General features: G+C 49.3%; 1 protein-coding gene across 7 annotated transcripts in view; it reads right to left on the bottom strand.

Annotated features, from left to right (window-relative positions):
* Mondo (MLX interacting protein mondo) overlaps positions 1–21966 on the bottom strand; it is a 137689-nt gene that overhangs the window by 69528 nt on the left and 46195 nt on the right. For 6 of the 7 annotated variants that reach the window (XM_071685069.1, XM_071685073.1, XM_071685072.1 and 3 more), the window contains exons 2-3: positions 17866–17972; positions 12873–12940 (exon numbers count right to left, since the gene is read on the bottom strand). In XM_071685069.1, coding sequence (XP_071541170.1) covers positions 12873–12940; positions 17866–17972 — 175 coding nt within the window. Of the gene's footprint in view, positions 1–12872; positions 12941–17721; positions 17734–17865; positions 17973–21966 lie in introns of those variants that run through there. The other variant, XM_071685076.1, reaches the window with a different exon arrangement.

Raw genomic sequence — 21966 nt, 5'->3', positions numbered from 1 at the left:
ATATCTCAGATCTTACAGGTAGAAGAGCATTGTAAACGTTACCTCAAAGTTTCAAAATCATAAAGTCACGATGACTCTCAAAAACCAGAGACCATGGTTCCACTTACCTTATGTTGCGGAAAATTGTCAACCTTTCATCACTTTTCCTGCCAAAACTCAGCATCTACTCCCACTCACTCCTATACCAGAATCCAAATATAACTCATGATGCACTACAAGAATATTCTATCAGTGCCCAGGCACATTTAAAGTGGATGGGAGTGGACTTAAGCTCCAGCCATCCAAATGAGGAGTTACTCTTTTTTCACCAAAAGAAAAAAGGAAAAAAATCAAGAACCCCATCCTTAGAATGCTCCATTCACATAATCAATCATAACTGACCCAGGAGGACCCTTCTCTGAGAAAGGATCTCTTTCCAGTCACTGCCCTCATTGACAAAGACCTCTCTTTCCATGTACGAAGGACCTTAGCCCCCACATCATCTGCCCTATAACTCGCTTCAGTTTCCACGGTTCCAATGTCCACTCCCAAGTATCTAAAATGCCCCACTTCCTCCCGGTTCTCTTTATTCAAACTCACACTCTAACCATCTCTCTCCACTGCTAAACCTAATAACATTACTATTATTCACATTTACTCTCAAAATTCTCTTTTCACACACTCTTCCAGACACCAGATGCAACAGTTCCTCTCTTGATCATGCTATGACTAGTGCCTAGTCATCATCAAACAAATGACTCGCCTATTTGCCACCCCTACCACCCATCTCAACTCCCAATCCCCTGACACACTGCAGACCTGTTCCTCTCTCTAAGACCCTTGCATTTACTTCCAACACCTCATTCCATGGGCAATTAAACAGTCGTGGTGACATCACACACACCCCTGCCACACACCTGGAACTAATTACCCTCTTCTCTTCCTACTTTCATACATACCTTAAGTGCTTCATAAATAAACTTAACTGCTTCTGGCAGCTTTCTACCTACACCCTATACATTAATTCCACCTTCCACAGAGAATATACCTTTCTCCAAATGTGTAACCGTGTCGCCATTTCTCACACATTCTCTGAAGCAAATCCATGATTCACTGAGACTCTACCACTTGCAATAAAACTGGACTTCCCTAGCCAGTCTGAAGCTCTATGCATGACATCATCCACTAAAGAATCACTCTCCCATACATGGTGATACATTTATTACCCTACATGTGATTACAACCTTTCACCCTACAAGGGGTTCCAGAACATGACCTTCAGTGGCTACCAGTCATTTACTCATGAAGGTGTTTTTTAGTGGCCGTTACCCTAAGTGGTTACAAAATCATTACCCATGTAACTGCTCTTTTTTTATGGAAAAATGGTACAAATGCAAGCAATTACAAAAATCAAAAAGAGGTCATCAGGAGCCAAGCAAAATTCATACATGCCAGTCACAAGTTCAGAGATTTTGTCCCCCAATATCTTCCACAGGATAAACAATAAATCAATTCTACTCTCCAGTTGAGATATCTACATCCAATAACCTGGGTGATGCAAATGCAATCCCCTACCATTTAAGCCTACCTTTCATCCACACTTCGACCTTGAACAACGACTTCGCAATGTTCTAGTGCAAATAGGACAAGCCCAGTCTCAAGAGTCCCTACTACAAGTGGGGTTAGTCGTTAATTCATTTAAGAACAGCAGTTGAGCATAGAGGTCATAGTTTCCAAGGTCTTCATTTCTGAAGGAATGGGAGATTGGAAGTTGTTTGCAAAGCTATAATGACTTGAATTGAAATGTGGATTTTTGAATTTCGAATAGGCACGCGATTACTGATTACAAGACTATAACTAGGATGGATTACTGATAACACAACTATAACTAGGATGGATCACTGATCACACGACTAGAACTAAGACAGATTACTGATTACATGACTATAACTACGACGGATCACTGATTACACTATTATAACTAGGACAGATTAATGATTACATGACTATAACTAGGATGGATTACTGATTACACGACTATAATTAGGACGACAAATATGTTGCCTTTCCTGTTGGGGAGGAGGAGAGGGAGGTACAAGGACATGAGAACATATGACATAATACAGCAATACCTATAAATGGCCATTACCATTGTCAAAGTGTTATGAATTGGTGACCCCTACCATATGGCATATCATGAGGCTGAGATAAGAATGTGTGGAAGTCGAGAACATTATCTCGGAAAGCAAAAACGGGTATGTTTGAAGGAATAGTGGTTCCAACAATGTTGTATGGTTGCGAGGCGTAGGCTATGGATAGAGTTGTGCGCAGGAGGATGGATGTGCTGGAAATGAGATGTTTGAGGACAATATGTGGTGTGAGGTGGTTTGATCGAGTGAGTAACGTAAGGGTAAGAGAGATGTGTGGAAATAAAAAGAGCGTGGTTGAGAAAGCAGAAGAGGGTGTTTTGAAGTGGTTTGGGCACATGGAGAGAATGAGTGAGGAAAGATTGACCAAGAGGATATATGTGTCGGAGGTGGAGGGAACGAGGAGAAGAGGGAGACCAAATTGGAGGTGGAAAGATGGAGTGAAAAAGATTTTGTGTGATCGGGGCCTGAACATGCAGGAGGGTGAAAGGAGGGCAAGGAATAGAGTGAATTGGAGCGATGTGGTATACCGGGGTTGACGTGCTGTCAGTGGATTGAATCAAGGCATGTGAAGCGTCTGGGGTAAACCATGGAAAGCTGTGTAGGTATGTATATTTGCGTGTGTGGACGGATGTATATACATGTGTATGGGGGGGGGTTGGGCCATTTCTTTCGTCTGTTTCCTTGCGCTACCTCGCAAACGCGGGAGACAGCGACAAAGTATAATAAATATATATATATATATATATATATATATATATAGATATATATATATATATACATATATATATATATATATATATATATATATATATATATATATATATATATAATTTTTCTATTATCATACATAATCGCAGTTTCCCGCATTAGTGAGGTAGCGCCAGGAAACAGACAAAGAATGGCCTATCCACTCATATACACATATATATACATAAACACCTATATATGCACATGTACACATCAACATATACATACATATACATGCACATACACAGACATTACATATATACACATACACATCTACATATTCATACTTGCTTGCCTTCATCCATTCCCAGCACTACCCGACCCCACACGAAAACAGGATATAACTCTTAAATGACACCGTATAAAAGCACACTGAGATACAGGGTAATACAGTAATGGCTTCTTTTAGGGTGGTACCCCCTAATTAGGTGAAGCTGAATTTGAGAGCAAATTAATGGTAATTTTGAGAAGAGACGAGAAGAGGAAGAAATTAAGTGAAAGAGAAATAATGAGTATATATTTATATTCATTTTACTTATCATTTCACCATACTTGATCGCCCTTTCCTGCATCAGTGGGGTAGCGCATAATCACTCAAGAACGATTATGAATCTCTGACAGCAAGTGATTATGAATCTTTGACAACACATAGTTACTCAAGAACGATTATGAATCTCTGACAGCACATAATCACTCAAGAACAATTATATGAATCTTTGACAGGGGATAGGGGAGAAAGAATACTTCTCACGCATTCCCTGCGTGTCGTAGAAGGCGACTAAAAGGGAAGGGAGCGAGGAGGGGGCTGGAAATCCTCCCCTCTTTTTTTTTTTTTATTTCCAAGAGAAGGAACAGAGAAGGGGGCCAGGTGAGGATATTCCCTCAGAGGCCCGGTCCTCTGTTCTTGGCGCTGCCTCGCTGATGCGGGAAATGGCGAATGGTGTGAAAGAAAAAAAAAAAAAAAAAAAATATATATATATATATATATATATATATATATATATATATATATATATATATATATATATATATATATATCTCCTGACCTGTGCTCCGGCAGAACTGGTAGTTGGAATATAGAAATACCGCAGGCTATATGAGAGAGAGAGAGAGAGAGAGAGAGAGAGAGAGAGAGAGAGAGAGAGAGAGAGAGAGAGAAGGAAGGAAGGGGGTCGGGCTGCCGCGCCTCCCGAGAGGCGGGGGGCCCGACCAATGGGAAGCCTAGGTTGCCGCCGCGCCCAGTTCCCGCAGCCTATCGCCGCACGCGGCAGCACACACACACACACACACACACACCTTCAACCCCCCCCCCCCATCCCACCCCTTAATGACCACATTCTATCTTCAACTTTTACCTCGTCAATAGATACGTTTATTCACTTATCGTGCTCAACTCTAGCGCTTTAAGTACACTTTACGTTCGCGAGGCTTCGAGTGTCATAACACGCCTTTTAAAAGGCCGGGTTTTGTAGGTCGGGTACGAAGCCATTTAAATATCGAACTGTCTCGCTCTCCCACACCCCTTTAACATCTGCATTTAACTATGTCTTCTTAAGGCTTGGCTCAAGAGACGGCGAGCGCTATAAATAATAATGAGGCCTTTTAACTGAGGCCTTTTATTCTGCGTTCCTACTTCTGTATCATTAAATCAAACGCTATCTAATAAAGCACATTTATATTTTGGTGGATTTCAGAGCTATTTGTTGGTAAATTTTAGAGCCATTCGTTGGTAAATTTATAAGCTATCTTTTGGTAAATTTCAGAGCCATCTGTTGGTAAATTTCAGTCATTTGTTGGTAAATTTCAGAGCCATTTGCTAGCAAATTTCAGAGCCATTTGTTGGTAAATTTCAGTCACTTTGGTAAATTTCAGAGCCATTTGTTAGCAAATTTCAGAGTCATTTGTTGGTAAATTTCAGAGTCACTTGTTGGTAAATTTTATAGCCATTTGCTAGCCAATTTCAAAGCCATTTGTTAGTAAATTTCGGAGCCATTTATTGGGAAACTTTAGAGCAATTTGCTACTAAATTTCAGAGCCATTTGTTGATATAACTTTGCCAATTTAGACACGTCAGACGCTGACTAAACATCTTATATAACACAAAAACACACACAGTCCAGACTGTATGCTAAATTGTACGAAAACAATTACTTTCAACATTTCGCCAGCACCATGGGGGACAAAAATGCAAATTTGAGCTTTTTTTTTTTTTTTTTTTTTTTTTTTTACCGTGTCCACATGTTGGCTACCATCTGCTGCCATGGGTTCCGAACGCGTGTTAAGGCGTTGGTGGTGGGCTGTGGTGGCATCTGTGGTGACCAGAAAGAAAAACGTAGTTTGGCAAGAGGCATTGGGGTGGGTTGGGCCTGTGAGGCCCCTCCCCTCCCTTACATCGGCTTACGCAAGCCGATATTAAGCCTCCCCCTGCCCTTCTCCCCTCCACCCATTGTAGAGTGTACACAACCCACCCACCCACCCCTCTCTCCCCCCCTATCCCTCCTCCTCAACCACCACTACCTATCTCTCACCCACCCCATCTCTCTCTCCCCCTAGTCAACCCAGCGGGTTACAAGGAGCAACAGCTTCCACAATCTCGGACACCTCGACCTGCGCGTGTTGGGGGGGGGGGGGGGGTGTTCGGGAGGGGGGGGGGGAGTTGGTCGTGTGTTGGGGAGGGAAACGGGGTTGGTCGTGTGTTGGGGAAGGAAGAGGGGGTTGGTCGTGTGTTGGGGAGGGAGAAGGTGTGTCGGTCGTGTGTTGGGGAGGGAGAAGGTGTGTCGGTCGTGTGTTGGGGAGGGAGAAGGTGTGTCGGTCGTGTGTTGGGGAGGGAGAAGGTGTGTCGGTCGTGTGTTGGGGAGGGAGAAGAGGGTCTGTCGTGTGTTAAGGGAGGGGGTTGGTCGTGTGTTGGGGAGAGGGTGGGGAGGGAGAACGGGGTGGAGTCGCGTGTTGGGGAAGGAAGGTGGGGGTTAGTCGTGTGTTGGGGGTGGAGGGGGGTCAGTCAGGCTAGCCAGCGGTGGAGGCCGGGTCGTCTACCCCACACTCGAGCCACCCCACGTCTCCCCCAACACACCCCACTTTCCTAACCCCAAGCCTTACCTTCAACCCCCACCACTAACCTCCCTCCACCCCCGAACCCATGCCATCATGGAACTGTCTAGCAACAGAAGACATGATGGTGCATGACGCTATGTATCACACGATAGAATCTAATATATAAACACACACACACACACACACACAACCTCTCTTGGTTAATGAGAAGCCTCCACCTATGCAGGCCAGGTATACAGCCCACCTCATCACACCTTCCTCATAACTCATTGTATAACATTCTATAACACATTCTGTTCACATCTACTCAACGAAGAACATTTGCACTGAACAACACGAAGGCAGGAGGTAATAATGGTCACCCCCCCCCCCATCTTGACGACCAGAAGAACACAAGAACAGAGAACATTACCGCTGACCAGCAGAACACAAGAACAGAGAACATTACCGCTGACCAGCAGAACACAAGAACAGAGAACATTACCGCTGACCAGCAGAACACAAGAACACAGAGGGGGGGTTAAGGGGGGGGACAACTAGGTCCCCATAAAGACCACTAGTTTAAGTGGCATCAAGGTCGTATCCAACACATCCCCCCCCCCCAGCTTATATACGCAAGACAATGTCCTGCCTACTCTCTCTTTCTCTTCTCTCTTCTCTTAACCACCTTATCTTATCCCACCCGCTAATCATCCCCCTCCCCCAAGTGATCAGTAGGGGATGGGGTGGTAGTGGTCCGTGCAAGGGGCGGGGGTGGTCCGTGCTAGAGGTGGTAGTGGTCCGTGCTAGGGGGGGGTAGTAGTCCGTGCTAGGGGTGGTAGTGGTCCGTGCTAGGGGCGGTAAGGGGGAGGGGGAAGGTCCGTGCTAGGGGCGGTGGTGGTGGTGGTTGGGGGGGTCCGTGCCAGGCAGGCGCAAACACCAACAAGAGACATTATCAATTCCGACCAGAAGGTCCGTCTGCCTCGTGTGACTTAGCATAAGACCATCATCGACATGACCAACACTTGAACAGCAATACCTTTATATAATGAACTACAACACCTATATATATATATATATATATATATATATATATATATATATATATATATATATATACATATGAGTCCACGGGGAGAAATGAAACACGATAAGTTCCCAAGTGCACTTTCGCGTCATAATCACATCATCAGTGGAGACACAAGAGAGAAATATCACTGTCACTTGATATACAACGAAGAGACCCTTAGCCTGAGCCAGGCACCCATCTCATCGACAAACCCCCTAAGGGTTGGATGAACAGCTGGGTTGACTGTGGGCCGACTGTCGCAACCAGGATTCGAACCCATACGCTCGAGCCTGGGCGGCCCGTGAACGCATCATGGTCAGCAACGCTATAAGCGCTACACCACGGAGGTCCAGAATTACACCCACTACCATCTACAACGGCTACATCTACGTCCGCCACAGAGCCAGGTCGATCTTCCGAGGCCGCCAGCGTTAACGGGATACCATCTACAACGGCTACATCTACGTCCGCCACAGATCTTTCTCCTGCCTCCTTCCACCACACAGGCCATACGGGTGTGGTGGTTATCTGTGGGTCGTTAAGGTGGGGTGGGGGGGGGGCGCTTTATCTCTGTGGCCTTATCTAACCACCGGTGTGTGTGTGTGTGTGTGTGTGTGTGTGTGTGTGTGTGTCGGGAGGTATTTGATTCGCCAGTTCTCCCCCTGACACGGGCCACTGTGCTAGACGGCCATGCCTGACCCCACAGACAAACATCAACACTACAGACAAACACCATCACAAACAAACAAGCGTTCTCCTCCACAACACATCATTCTCCGTATCCCTCTACCACATCCACACACACACACACACACACACACACACACACAGGGTCTTCCACGATCCATATCCACACACACACACAGGGTCTTCCACTTTCCACATCCAGACACACACACAGGGTCTTCCACTTCCCATATCCACACACACACACAGGGTCTTCCACTATCCACATCCGCATAACAATCACATATGACGACTAGAACGACCTAGTGCCCTAACGACCCATGTAGAACGACCTGCGGCCCTAACGACCCCCTTAAACGACCTAGTGCCCTAACGACCCATGTAGAACGACCTGCGGCCCTAACGACCCCCTTAAACGACCTAGTGCCCTAACGACCCCCTAAAACGACCCAGTACCCTAACGACCCACCTACAACAACCTACTGCCCTAACGACCCACCTAGAACGACCCGCAGCACTAACAACCCCCTAGAACGACTAGAATGACCTACTAGCAGGCCTAACGACCCCACCCCCCAACTCAAACCAGCACGTGTGTGTGTGTGTGTGTGTGTGTGTGTGTGTCTGGGGGTGGGGGTGGGGGGGGGGGTGGAATATTCTCGTCAAGACGTAGATGCGACGTAGTCCCCCCCCCCCCAGGGGCCACTGTACCAACCCCCCCACCTCCTCCCCACCACCTCCTCCCCAACCCTTCAAGGTCGCTTGTTTTATTATGTCCCGCAGTCTGAGCACAAGTCCCCCCCAACCCCCCACCATCCCCATACCCCCTCCCTCCCACAAGCGCCCCAACACATACACACCCAATATACTCCCCCCCTCCTCCCCCAAGGCCACCCACACCCTTCTTCCCCCCCCCCCCCCAACATCTGTAGCGACGGACCAGAGCGGCGTCACACACTGTGCGTGTGTGTGTGTGACGGGGGAAGGGGAGGGACTGGGAAAGGGGGGGGGGGGGGAAGGCGCGTGTTTTGCAGAATCGACAGTGTGGGTCAACAATACTGTCTATCCCAGAGGGGAAGGGAAGGGGGTTAAAATGGGTGCGTCGTATGAATGGGGAAGGAGGAGGAGGGATGGTGTGTGTGTGTGTGTGTGTGTGTGTGTGTGTGTGTGTGTGTGTGTGTGTGTGTGTGTGTGTGTGTGTGTGTGTGTGTGAGCGGATGTGGCTTTCGAGCGGACGCATCGCCTGAGGGGAAGTGACGTCATGAGGATTCAGTGGACACGACACATGTCGTCTGGACGTGTGAGATGATGATGATGACGACGACGTGACATCTTCCCACACGGGGTCATGTTACTCCCGCCCTCACCTTCACACGGACCACCATCGTAAACACATCACCTTCACACGGACCACCATCGTAAACACATCACCTTCACACGGACCACCATCGTAAACACATCATCTTCACACGGACCACCTTCGTAAACACATCACCTTCACACGGACCACCTTCGTAAACACATCATCTTCACACGGACCACCTTCGTAAACACATCATCTTCACACGGACCACCTTCGTAAACACATCATCTTCACACGGACCACCTTCGTAAACACATCATCTTCACACGGACCACCTTCGTAAACACATCATCTTCACACGGACCACCTTCGTAAACACATCATCTTCACACGGACCACCTTCGTAAACACATCATCTCGCTGGACGGACGTGTGAGTGTTTCACCACGTCAATCTTGTCCCCGTGGGATTGGCCTGTACTACCTAGTGTACTACACCCAGGGCCTGTACTACCTAGTGTACTACACCCTGGGCCTGTACTACCTAGTGTACTACACCCAGGGCCTGTACTACCTAGTGTACTACACCCTGGGCCTGTACTACCTAGTGTACTACACCCAGGGCCTGTACTACCTAGTGTACTACACCCTGGGCCTGTGCTACCTAGTGTACTACACCCAGGGCCTGTACTACCTAGTGTACTACACCCTGGGCCTGTACTACCTAGTGTACTACACCCTGGGTCTGTGCTACCTAGTGTACTACACCCTGGGCCTGTACTACCTAGTGTACTACACCCTGGGCCTGTGCTACCTAGTGTACTACACCCAGGGCCTGTACTACCTAGTGTACTACACCCTGAGCCTGTACTACCTAGTGTACTACACCCTGGGCCTGTACTACCTAGTGTACTACACTAGGTAGCGATCGGGGCCTGAACATGCAGGAGGGTGAGAGGGGTGCACGGGATATAGAGAATTGGAACGATGTGATATACCGGGGTCGACGTGCTGTCAATGGACTGAACCAGGGCATGTGAAGCGTCTGGGGTAAACCATGGAAAGTTGTGTGGGGCCTGGATGTGGAAAGGGAGCTGTGGTTTCGGTGCATCACACACAGACAGCGACTGAGTATGAGCGGATGTGGTGGGCCCCTTTTCTCCCGTCTGCTTCCCTGGCGCTACCCGCTCAGGCGGGGGAAACGGCGATCAAGCCCGAGAGATAATTATAACGTGGTATGCGAGTGACGCCCCGCGGGTGGGTGGTACCCATGTGTTGGACCACGGAGGACCAAGGCAAGGCAGTGGTGGAGGGAGGAAGAGGAGTTCGGACCCAGCGTACCCTATCCATGTTGGTGTGACAATCCTACCCGTCTCTGTGGGCAGCCCCCACACTTCCTCCTCCCCCACACACCATGTGTGTGGGGAAGTGTGGTGGGGAGGTGTGGGTGTGTGTGTGTGTGTGTGTGTGTGGGTCAGTAGCGGGAAGAAAACCCAGCAGCTTTGGAGGAGGAGATATGAAACTGTGTGTCGTACACACGAACCTCTCAGAGATGGGGGTGTGTGTGTGTGTGTTCGCCCCGTTTGGAGATGGGGAGGAGACGGACCTCTAAGGCCTTATGCATGCAGCCTCCCACACACTCCCTCCCCCACGCCCCCTGCGCACCACACGTGTGGGGGGGAAACACCCTGCAACAACTTTGGAGGAGAAGGTACGCGAAACAGAGTCATGCACACAGCCTTCCTCCTCCTCCTCAAGATGGCGAGTGTGTGTGTGAATGAGGAGTTGCGCTCGCTTCCCTCACACTCCTCAACCCTAATGAATTCACTCATTAACATACTAATTAATTCACAAACATACTAATTAATTCACAAACATACTAATTAATTCACAAACATACTAATTAATTCACAAACATACTAATTAATTCACAAACATACTAATTAATTCACAAACATACTAATTAATTCACAAATTAATTCAATGCATATAATTATTACTTTTCCGAGACCCAAAATACCTCCTCTCATAACCCAACCCACTCATGTCCCACCCCGAGGGCCCTCTCATAACCCAACCCACTCATGTCCCACCCCGGGGGCCCTCTCATAACCCAACCCACTCATGTCCCACCCCGGGGGCCCTCTCATAACCCAACCCACTCATGTCCCACTCCGAGGGCCCTCTCATAACCCAACCCACTCATGTCCCACCCCGAGGGCCCTCTCATAACCCAACCCACTCATGTCCTCCTCCCTCCGCCCCCCAGGGAAGACCTCTGTATCACCCACAGGGGAAAGGTGGGAAAGTATGTACCCTTGTGGGTATATCCCATCCCATACATCCCCTCCTCCCCCCCATCCCACATCCCACATCCCAGTGTGACTGTCCTGGGGGGGGGGGATGTGACGTGGGCGAGTCCCACCCGACAGTGACGGCTAATGACGGCGACGCAAACACACGCCCCGCCCCCCCCACACACACGCCCCTCCACACACAAGCCCCTCCACACACATGCCCCCCCACACACAAGCCCCTCACACACATACCCCCCACACACACACGCCCCCCACACATACTCTCCCCACACATACACACGCCCCCACATACACACACGCGCCCCCCCACACATACGCCCCCCACACATACACACGCCCCCCACACATACACACACGCGCCCCCCCCCCACAAACACACGCCCACACTGGCTCGAAATTCTCGACAGGTTTAGGGAACCTACGTGACGCAATGTTACGACGCCCTGCTGGTTACATAACACCTGTGACGACCTGGTGACGCAATGTTACGACGCCCTGCTGGTTACATAACACCTGTGACGACCTGGTGACGCAATGTTACGACGCCCTGCTGGTTACATAACACCTGTGACGACCTGGTGACGCAATGTTACGACGCCCTGCTGGTTTCATAACACCTGTGACGACCTGGTGACCCCCCCCCCCACGAAGGACCATCTTACAGCTGGAGACCTGATTGGGTCACATCCGCCCCCCCCCCCCTTTTTACGTAACTCTTGACGCTTCACACGGCCACGCCCCCGCGGGCCTCATGCAACCCAGGCGCAACCAGGCGGTCGTCACCCACCCCAGGAGCTGGGGGCGCGGGCCTTACCCACGTCTTTGTGGAGTTCCTCCTGCACCTTCAGAAGCCCACTGCCCCTAACTGTCTCTACGCAACACACCTCCACCTCTCCCTCTGGATCAACAGTATACGCAACACACCTCCACCTCTCCCTCTGGATCAACAATATACGCAACACACCTCCACCTCTCCCTCTGGATCAACAGTATACGCAACACACCTCCACCTCTCCCTCTGGATCAACAGTATACGCAACACACCTCCACCTCTCCCTCTGGATCAACAATATACGCAACACACCTCCACCTCTCCCTCTGGATCAACAATATACGCAAGGCCTCACGCCATGGGGGAGGACAGAACACCCCCTCCCTCCCCAGGGGACTGAGATACGCAGACACCCCCCCAGAGAGGACCACCCCCCTTCCCTCCCCGGGGGGCTGATATACGCAGAGACCCCCCAGGAGAGGACCACCCTACCCCTGGGACTGCTGAAATACTCAGAGACCCCCCGGATAATCACAAAGGCTATCGTGGTGGGGGTCCGAGGTGAAGGGGGGTTGGTCTTCGTGATTGGCCTTCCCTTGTGCCTCCTCCCAGCATCATCATCATAAGACCCGCATGTGTCTAGCGGGGGTCTGGTCTGTCTACCCTAACGGACCACCTGTCCACACAAGGACGGTCCGCGGTGAGGACACAAGACCCGCAGTGTCTTGCGGGGGTCTGGCCTGTCTACCCTAACGGACCACCTGTCCACACTAGGATGGTCCGCGGTGAGGACAAGCTCAGGTGGGGTCTCTACCTACCTCGGGCCTGTTGTGGATGTCCACATCTAAGGCGAACTGACACACAGTCATCCTCTTCTTTCTAATAACTGAAACACAAGAAGCAACACATTAGTAGGCAACACTACCAGGGCACAGTACACAACACGCAACACATCACTCACAGGGTACAGTACACAACACATCACTCACAGGGTACAGTACACAACACGCAACACATCACTCACAGGGTACAGTACACAACACGCAACACATCACTCACAGGGTACAGTACACAACACGCAACACATCACTCACAGGGTACAGTACACAACACATCACTCACAGGGTACAGTACACAACACGCAACACATCACTCACAGGGTACAGTACACAGCACGCAACACATCACTCACAGGGTACAGTACACAACACATCACTCAACACTACTAGTGTACAGTACACAACACGCAACACACCACTCAACACTATCCGGGTGTTGGAACACATCATGAAAGTGTCGCATATATACTCAACACATGCACGGCCAAGACGCAACACAAGTCACCACAAACGCCAACATAAGACTGCATGAAACACAACACCAAGGGCGGCAATAAGAACAACAAATGTGTTGCAACGATTCCAATCAACCATTGTGGACTGCAACACAAGATAATAATGCCTAACTGTTGAAACACACACACACACACACACACACACACACACACTCACACACACACATACACACACGCGCACAAGGAGGCCCATCAGTAGAGGGAAGTTCGTGATGCAAGTCCACCACAACAACACAAAAATATCGTAATATTCTTGTATTGGACGATAAAATATGACGCAACGGACGAAGGACTTCGACAAATGCTCAAGGCGGGGTTTTCCCACACAAATCAATTGCTCCACAGTTCGTTCATCAACCTAGGCGAGTGTTGGGTGGACTATTTTCAAACCATTGTTTTCCCATCTCAGTCTATTTCATATTTCGAAAGTACCGACTACACATTTATGAACAGCGGCGATGATTATTAAAATCTAACTCTCGCTTACTAACTCTAACGAGGCAAAAAGGGAGTCGTATCGTTCATTTTCCAATCCATTCGACCCATCTGGGAAGATCATTCTTTTGCCGGGTGTACATACCCGCCCGACGTTAAGGTCAAATAAGAACGTACACACAGCATCACAGGAGGTTCACGTCACACCCGAGACCCAGCCCGGCAGATAACCATCTCCGGCTGCCACGGTGAGCGACGTCGAGCAGGCAAAACACAACAGTTTGCTCGTGCCAGGCGGGGGGCGAGGGAGGACGAGTCTAACAACACCTCCTCCATCCACCAGGAAGGACTGTTTCCAATGGTCATATGGTAGTGCCCTGACAGCTTCAGTGCCTTTAAGAGATAAATCATCATCCCAGATGACGTCAGAGTACAATCTTATCACATTATCTACCAGGCCATATTGTACTGAGAGGCCACGTCTGAGTACAATCCTATGGCCATATTGTACTGTAAGGCCACGTCTGAGTACAATCTTATCATATTATCTACCAGGCCATATTGTACTGAGAGGCCACAACATTACAGCCTCCCGGCAAATCTAAGTGTCTTAATGAGATTCTTGTTTGTCCATATAATTATCTTGCCGGCAGTTGAGCCGGAGGGAGCGGTGGGTAGGGAGCTGCCTTCTGCACTGTTATCCTGCTTGTACCATATTGTTTTTAATTCTTATTGACACATAACTTTGGTACGGACGATCCAGGTCTTCTGTTAACTTTTTCTTACCGTTACCACAACCCAGGTGGCTATGATGGTTACATCTGGACGGCTTGAGGGGGGGGGGTGCGAGGATGAGAGAAGGGCCTCGTCAAATGCGTCAGTGAAGTCCAGATCCTGACTTGTGCACCCCAGGCTTATCCTGTGGGCGGTAGCGCAAATACGATTCAGGGAGGTCACAAATGGATTTTCCATCATCACCAGAAAACAACATGTATCTCTCTGAAGCCAAATACATGTATGGGGGAGGGGGCCTTCTGGGTGGAATTCAGATCAAACTGTGATGGATTCATCCTCGTTTAGACCTCCGGATGGGTGGTGCTGACGCATGCACCAATTAGAAGTCTCCCAGCTGTAATTAGGAGGCAAAACAAAAACACGCTGCAAATAGGCAGACAGTGTGGCAAGAGCTTATGATTAAACCCTGCGAAGCTGTTCGTTATGTGGCCACAAGGTGTACCTGTCCTGAACACACACACACACACACACACACACACACACATACACACACACACACATACACACACACACACACACACATACACACACACACACACATACGACCATCGTAACCTTGGCCTCGTCCCAGACGTAACTAGAGGACCAACTCTCTCTCTCTCTCTCCTACGATAAGGTCTATGGAGTAAAAGGCCATGTAACACATCATGTTGCCTCCACCGTCCACAATCTTCCACAACCTCTCACACTTGGACACACACACACACACACACACACACGTGCTGGCCATTTACAATCTTGACATATCGTAACATTGTATGTAACGACAGGTCCGAGTTGAGGCAGGGAGGGGTCGTCGTGGAGTTGTTGACCCCCCCAACCCTCCCCCCCTCCACTCAGTGGGACCACACGGGCCACATAGGATCATCAGCCCCCCCTCCCCCCCACCGTGTCTAATCCCCTCTTATCTCATCCCCCTTTTACCCAATCATCAGACCTCTCCATCAGGAACTTCAAAGGCAAAAGGCCAGTGTGGAACAGTTGAAGACTGGTGTCATGCTGGGGGAGGACCTGCCTCCATGGATTTTGGCAACACTTATTTCGTAAAGTGTTGGGCTTCTGGTCCAGACCTGTCAACCATATTTCCATGGTCCAGACCTGTCAACCATATTTCCATGGTCCAGACCTGTCAACCATATTTCCATGGTCCAGACCTGTCAACCATATTTCCATGGTCCAGACCTGTCAACCATATTTCCATGGTCCAGACCTGTCAACCATATTTCCATGGTCCAGACCTGTCAACCATATTTCCATGGTCCAGACCTGTCAACCATATTTCCATGGTCCAGACCTGTCAACCATATTTCCATGGTCCAGAGCTGTCAACCATATTTCCATGGTCCAGACCTGTCAACCATATTTCCATGGTCCAGACCTGTCAACCATATTTCCATGGTCCAGACCTGTCAACCATATTTCCATGGTCCAGAGCTGTCAACCATATTTCCATGGTCCAGACCTGTCAACCATATTTCCATGGTCCAGACCTGTCAACCATATTTCCATGGTCCAGACCTGTCAACCATATTTCCATGGTCCAGAGCTGTCAAGTCTTATTTCCATGTCAGTCTTCATCAAACTATCTCTTGATCTTCACGAGAAATTACCTCTGTCCAATCTACAGATCCACTCAACCCTTGCCATGTTGGACGGGAGGTCAACTGACGCATATCCTGTCTCTTCCTTCTTATGACCAGTCCCGCGATCCCCTCCTGTCTCTGCCTTCACCATGCGGCTTTCACTTCTTTCACCGCTCTTCCTTCTTTCTCTCTATCAACATCATACCATTTTCTCTTGATGTGGTGGAGCAGCAGCAGCGCGCATGTAGGGCTATGTAGGTTCTCGGCGACTTGACCCAATTCGTGTGTTTGTCTTGCCCACAAAAGGTCAGTGGGTTGTCCTGTGTTGACCTGTGAGGGTCAACCCTCACTGACCCCGAATGAGGATAACATCAATGATCAGAATGAGACGTGTTTAAGACATGATTCTACGTTGACCTCCGAGATGCCACACTCACACTATATGTGCCAACATCAACAAGGGGGTAGGGGCCACACTCACACTACATGTGCCAACATCAACAAGGGGGAGGGGGGGCCACACTCACACTATATGTGCCAACATCAACAAGGGGGAGGGGGGGCCACACTCACACTATATGTGCCAACATCAACAAGGGGGAGGGGGGGCCACACTCACACTACATGTGCCAACATCAACAAGGGGGTGGGGGGGCCACACTCACACTACATGTGCCAACATCAACAAGGGGGTGGGGGGGCCACACTCACACTATATGTGCCAACATCAACAAGGGGGTGGGGGGGCCACACTCACACTACATGTGCCAACATCAACAAGGGGGTGGGGGGGCCACACTCACACTACATGTGCCAACATAAACAAGGGGGTGGGGGGGCCACACTCACACTACATGTGCCAACATCAACAAGGGGGTGGGGGGGCCACACTCACACTACATGTGCCAACATCAACAGGTGTGTGGTGGGGGCCACACTCACACTACATGTGCCAACATCAACAAGGGGGTGGGGGGGCCACACTCACACTATATGTGCCAACATCAACAAGGGGGTGGGGGGCCACACTCACACTATATGTGCCAACATCAACAAGGGGGAGGGGGGGCCACACTCACACTACATGTGCCAACATCAACAAGGGGGAGGGGGGGCCACACTCACACTATATGTGCCAACATCAACAAGGGGGAGGGGGGGCCACACTCACACTATATGTGCCAACATCAACAAGGGGGAGGGGGGGGCCACACTCACACTATATGTGCCAACATCAACAAGGGGGAGGGGGGGCCACACTCACACTATATGTGCCAACATCAACAAGGGGGAGGGGGGGCCACACTCACACTACATGTGCCAACATCAACAAGGGGGTGGGGGGGCCACACTCACACTACATGTGCCAACATCAACAAGGGGGAGGGGGGGCCACACTCACACTACATGTGCCAACATCAACAGGTGTGTGGTGTGGTGACCAGACTCACACTACATGTGCCAACATCAACAGGTGTGTGGTGGGAGGACCAGACTCACATTGCATGTGCCAACATCAACAAGGGGGAGGGGGGGCCACACTCACACTACATGTGCCAACATCAACAGGTGTGTGGTGTGGTGACCAGACTCACACTACATGTGCCAACATCAACAGGTGTGTGGTGGGAGGACCAGACTCACATTGCATGTGCCAACATCTCCAGATGACGTTGTTCAGGCGGATCTTGTCCTTCCAGCGCAGTTTGAGACCTTTGAACCGATTCCATTTGGGCGAAGTTATCTTCTGCCTGGGTGGTGAGGCGGCGGCGGCGGGGGAAGAGAGAGAGAGAGAGAGAACCATTAGTGGACAGTCGCAGGTATGAACACTCCCTCCATCTTCCCTCCTGTGAGTGGAGGGTTCAGTGTCCCTCCTACTATGTTCCCTCCTGAGAGTGGAGGGTTCAGTGTCCCTCCTACTATGTTCCCTCCTGTGTGAGTGGAGGGTTCAGTGTCCCTCCTACTATGTTCCCTCCTGGGAGTGGAGGGTTCAGTGTCCCTCCTACTATGTTCCCTCCTGTGAGTGGAGGGTCTATGTCCCTCCATCTTCTATGTTCTTCCCTCCATCTTCCCTCCTATGAGAGTGGAGGGTTTATCCCCACCACACTCCCTCCATCTTCCCTCCTATTCTAACAGCCTAATTCACTATAACAACATTTCATGTAATTACACACAAAAAGGAAATCTATACAGCTAAATACCATTTGCTGTTACCAAAGCTGTTTCAAATATATAGATCAGATATAGAAAGCTTAGTATAGACAATTCATAATACATAATTCTATGTAGTAAAACACGTAACAAAATATATATATGTAAATGGCCTCTCGTCCCAGCTACGTCTCTTCGTTGTATATCAAGTGACTATTATATTTCTCTCTTGTGTCTCCCATGACGATGTGATTATGACACGAAAGTGCACTTGGGAACTTATAGTGTTTCATTTCTCCCGTGGACTCATAAGAATATACTTGATCAAGCGCTCAACTGTGATCCTTTCCAATATATATATATATATATATATATATATATATATACACACAGTTTCTATCAAACTTTAATGTGTATATATACACGAACCCAAAAAAGAAACTATGCATGAAATACCAAAAAGACCATAAAACATGCATGTCCAATACTTTTTAATCTTCAGCGTTTACACACACACACACACACTAACTGGCTTCGTCCAGAACGACTTAACTGGTCGTTCTCAGACTGGCCTTAAGGGAGCTTAACCAAACTGCTTGTTGACATTTGGCCACTGGTGTCGCCCTCTCCCGTTACTTGTTGGTGCTGCTGACACCTGTTATGTACTGTTGACACCTGTTATGTACTGTTGACACCTGTTATGTACTGTTGACACCTGTTATGTACTGTTGACACCTGTTATGTACTGTTGACACCTGTTATGTACTGTTGACACCTGTTATGTACTGTTGACACCTGTTATGTACTGTTGACACCTGTTATGTACTGTTGACACCTGTTATGTACTGCTGGCACCTGTTATGTACCGTTGACACCTGTTATGTACTGTTGACACCTGTTATGTACTGTTGACACCTGTTATGTACTGTTGACACCTGTTATGTACTGTTGACACCTGTTATGTACTGTTGACACCTGTTATGTACTGTTGGCACCTGTTATGTACTGTTGACACCTGTTATGTACTGTTGACACCTGTTATGTACTGTTGACACCTGTTATGTACTGTTGACACCTGTTATGTACTGTTGGCACCTGTTATGTACTGTTACCTGTTGTGTACTGTTGACACCTGTTATGTACTGTTACCTGTTGTGTACTGTTACCTGTTGCTGTGCTGTTCTTGGTGCGTTTGAGGTAACTGTTAGGGTGGCACGCGCGCGCGTGTGTATGTGTGTGTGTGTGTGTGTGTGTGTGTGTGTGTGTGTGTGTGTGTGTGTGTGTGTGTGTGTGTGTGTGTGTGTGTGTGTGTGTGTGTGTGTGTGTGTGTGTGTATGTGTGAGTGTGTGTGTGTGAGTGTGTGTGTGTGTGTGTGTGTGTGTGTGTGTGTGTGTGTGTGTATGTGTGAGTGTGTGTGTGTGTGTATGTGTGAGTGTGTGTGTGTGTGTGTGTGTATGTGTGAGTGTGTGTGTGTGTGTGTGTGTGTGTGTGTGTGTGTGTGTGTGTGTGTGTGTGTGTGTATGTGTGTGTGTGTGTGTGTGTGTGTGTGTGTGTGTGTGTGTGTGTGTGTGTGAGTGTGTGTGTGTGTGTGTGTGTGTGTGTGTGTGTGTGTGTGCTGGGGGTACAGTAAGCTGGCCTTATCAGGACTCGCCACAGATAAGCGAACCTCACTTGAGATAAGGCCACAGGAGGGAGGGGGGGGGGCCTCCTCCTGCGCCTGTTACCGCATTAGCTGCGTCACGGCTGCGTGTTACCAAGCTGAGGAACAGCTGGGGTGTGCTGTGTCACACACGGTTAGGTGGTGACGCGTTACCAAGCTGAGGAACAGCTGGGGTGTGCTGTGTCACGAGTGTCACACACGGTTATGTGGTGACGCGTTACCAAGCTGAGGAACAGCTGTTGATCAGCCCACAGTCAACCCCAGCTCTTCATCCTTCCCTGAGAGAGAGAGAGAGAGAGAGAGAGAGAGAGAGAGAGAGAGAGAGAGAGAGAGAGAGAATATCACAATCACTCTTGGAAGGGGGAGGGGAGGGGGAGGGAAGGGGAGGGGAGGGAAGGGGGAGGGAAGGGGGGAGGGGAGGGAAGGGGGAGGGGGAGGGAAGGGGAGGGGGAGGAAGGGGAGGGGGAGGGGAGGGGGGGGGAGGGGAGGGAAGGGGACGGGGAGGGGAGGGGGGAGGGGGAGGGGAGGGAAGGGGAGGGGAGGGGAGGGGGAGGGAAGGGGGGAGGGGAGAGAAGGGGAGGGGGAGGGGGGAGGGGAGGGGGCAGGTTTAAAAGATACGTCTTATCATTGCCTTATCTCAGCACAAAGCATGAGTAATTAAGCAGTTATAACAGTTAGGATTAACAACCTCCCGCCCAACCATAACACCACCACTTTAGCCACGGGGCTTAACATTTGACCTTACCCTACCTTACAGGTCGAGGGAAAGGTAAATGACCCGTTATCTCTTATCTGATATGACTCATTCTATCTTCCTTACCCACAGCGTTACCCAATACCTGGGGGCCTTACCCAACACCTGGGGGCCTTACCTAACACCTGGGGCCTTACCCAATACCTGGGACCTTACCTAACACCTGGGGGCCTTACCCAACACCTTGGGGCCTTACCCAACACCTTGAGGCCTTACTCAATACTTGGGACCTTACTCAACACCTGGGGGCTTTACCCAACACCTGGGGGCCTTACCCAACACCTGGGGGCTTTACCCAACACCTGGGGGCCTTACCCAACACCTGGGGGCTTTACCCAACACCTGGGGGCCTTACTCAACACCTGGGGGCCTTACCCAACACCTGGGGGCTTTACCCAACACCTGGGGGCCTTACCCAACACCTGGGGGCTTTACCCAACACTTGACCCTAGGGAATGCACATGATTCCGTCTTACCCATCACATTACCTAATGCCTCTTGTATGACCTCCTTACCCAAAGGTAGACCACCTCCTTACCCATCACATTCCCTAATGCCCCACCAATCATTTTTTTCCCATAGGGTAAACAAGTGACATCCGTCTTACCTATCGTAATCACCTGACCCCCTCTCTTATCATCTCCCTTACCCTAGGGTCAAACAGATATCTCTACCTTGCCCATCATAGGGTTAGTGGTCATGGTGGGCCATTTGTTTACCAAATGGCCTCTCGTCCCAGCTACGTGTCTTCGTTGTATATCAAGTGACTGTTATATTTCTGTGTCTCCCCTGATGATGTGATTATGACACGAAAGTGCACTTGGCAACTTACCGTGTTTCATTTCCCCCGTGGACTCATAGGAATATATATATATATATATATATATATATATATATATATATATATATATATATATATATATATATATATATATATATTATACTTAATCGTTCCTTAGCGAGGTAGCGCCAGGAAACACGAAGAATGGCCTATCCGCTCATATACACATATGTATACATAAACGCCCGTACGCGCATATATACATACATATACATATCAACATATACATACACAGACATAAACATATACAAACATGTACGTATTCATACTTGCTTGCCTTCATCCATTCCCGGCGCTACCCCGCCACACAGCAAACAGCATCGCCACCCCCTGCTTCAG

This window comes from Panulirus ornatus, chromosome 39 (assembly GCF_036320965.1).
Source record: "Panulirus ornatus isolate Po-2019 chromosome 39, ASM3632096v1, whole genome shotgun sequence".
NCBI classification, from domain to species: domain Eukaryota; kingdom Metazoa; phylum Arthropoda; class Malacostraca; order Decapoda; family Palinuridae; genus Panulirus; species Panulirus ornatus.
The sequence above is the reverse complement of the archived record's forward strand: the minus strand, read 5'-3'. Positions and strand labels throughout refer to the sequence as shown.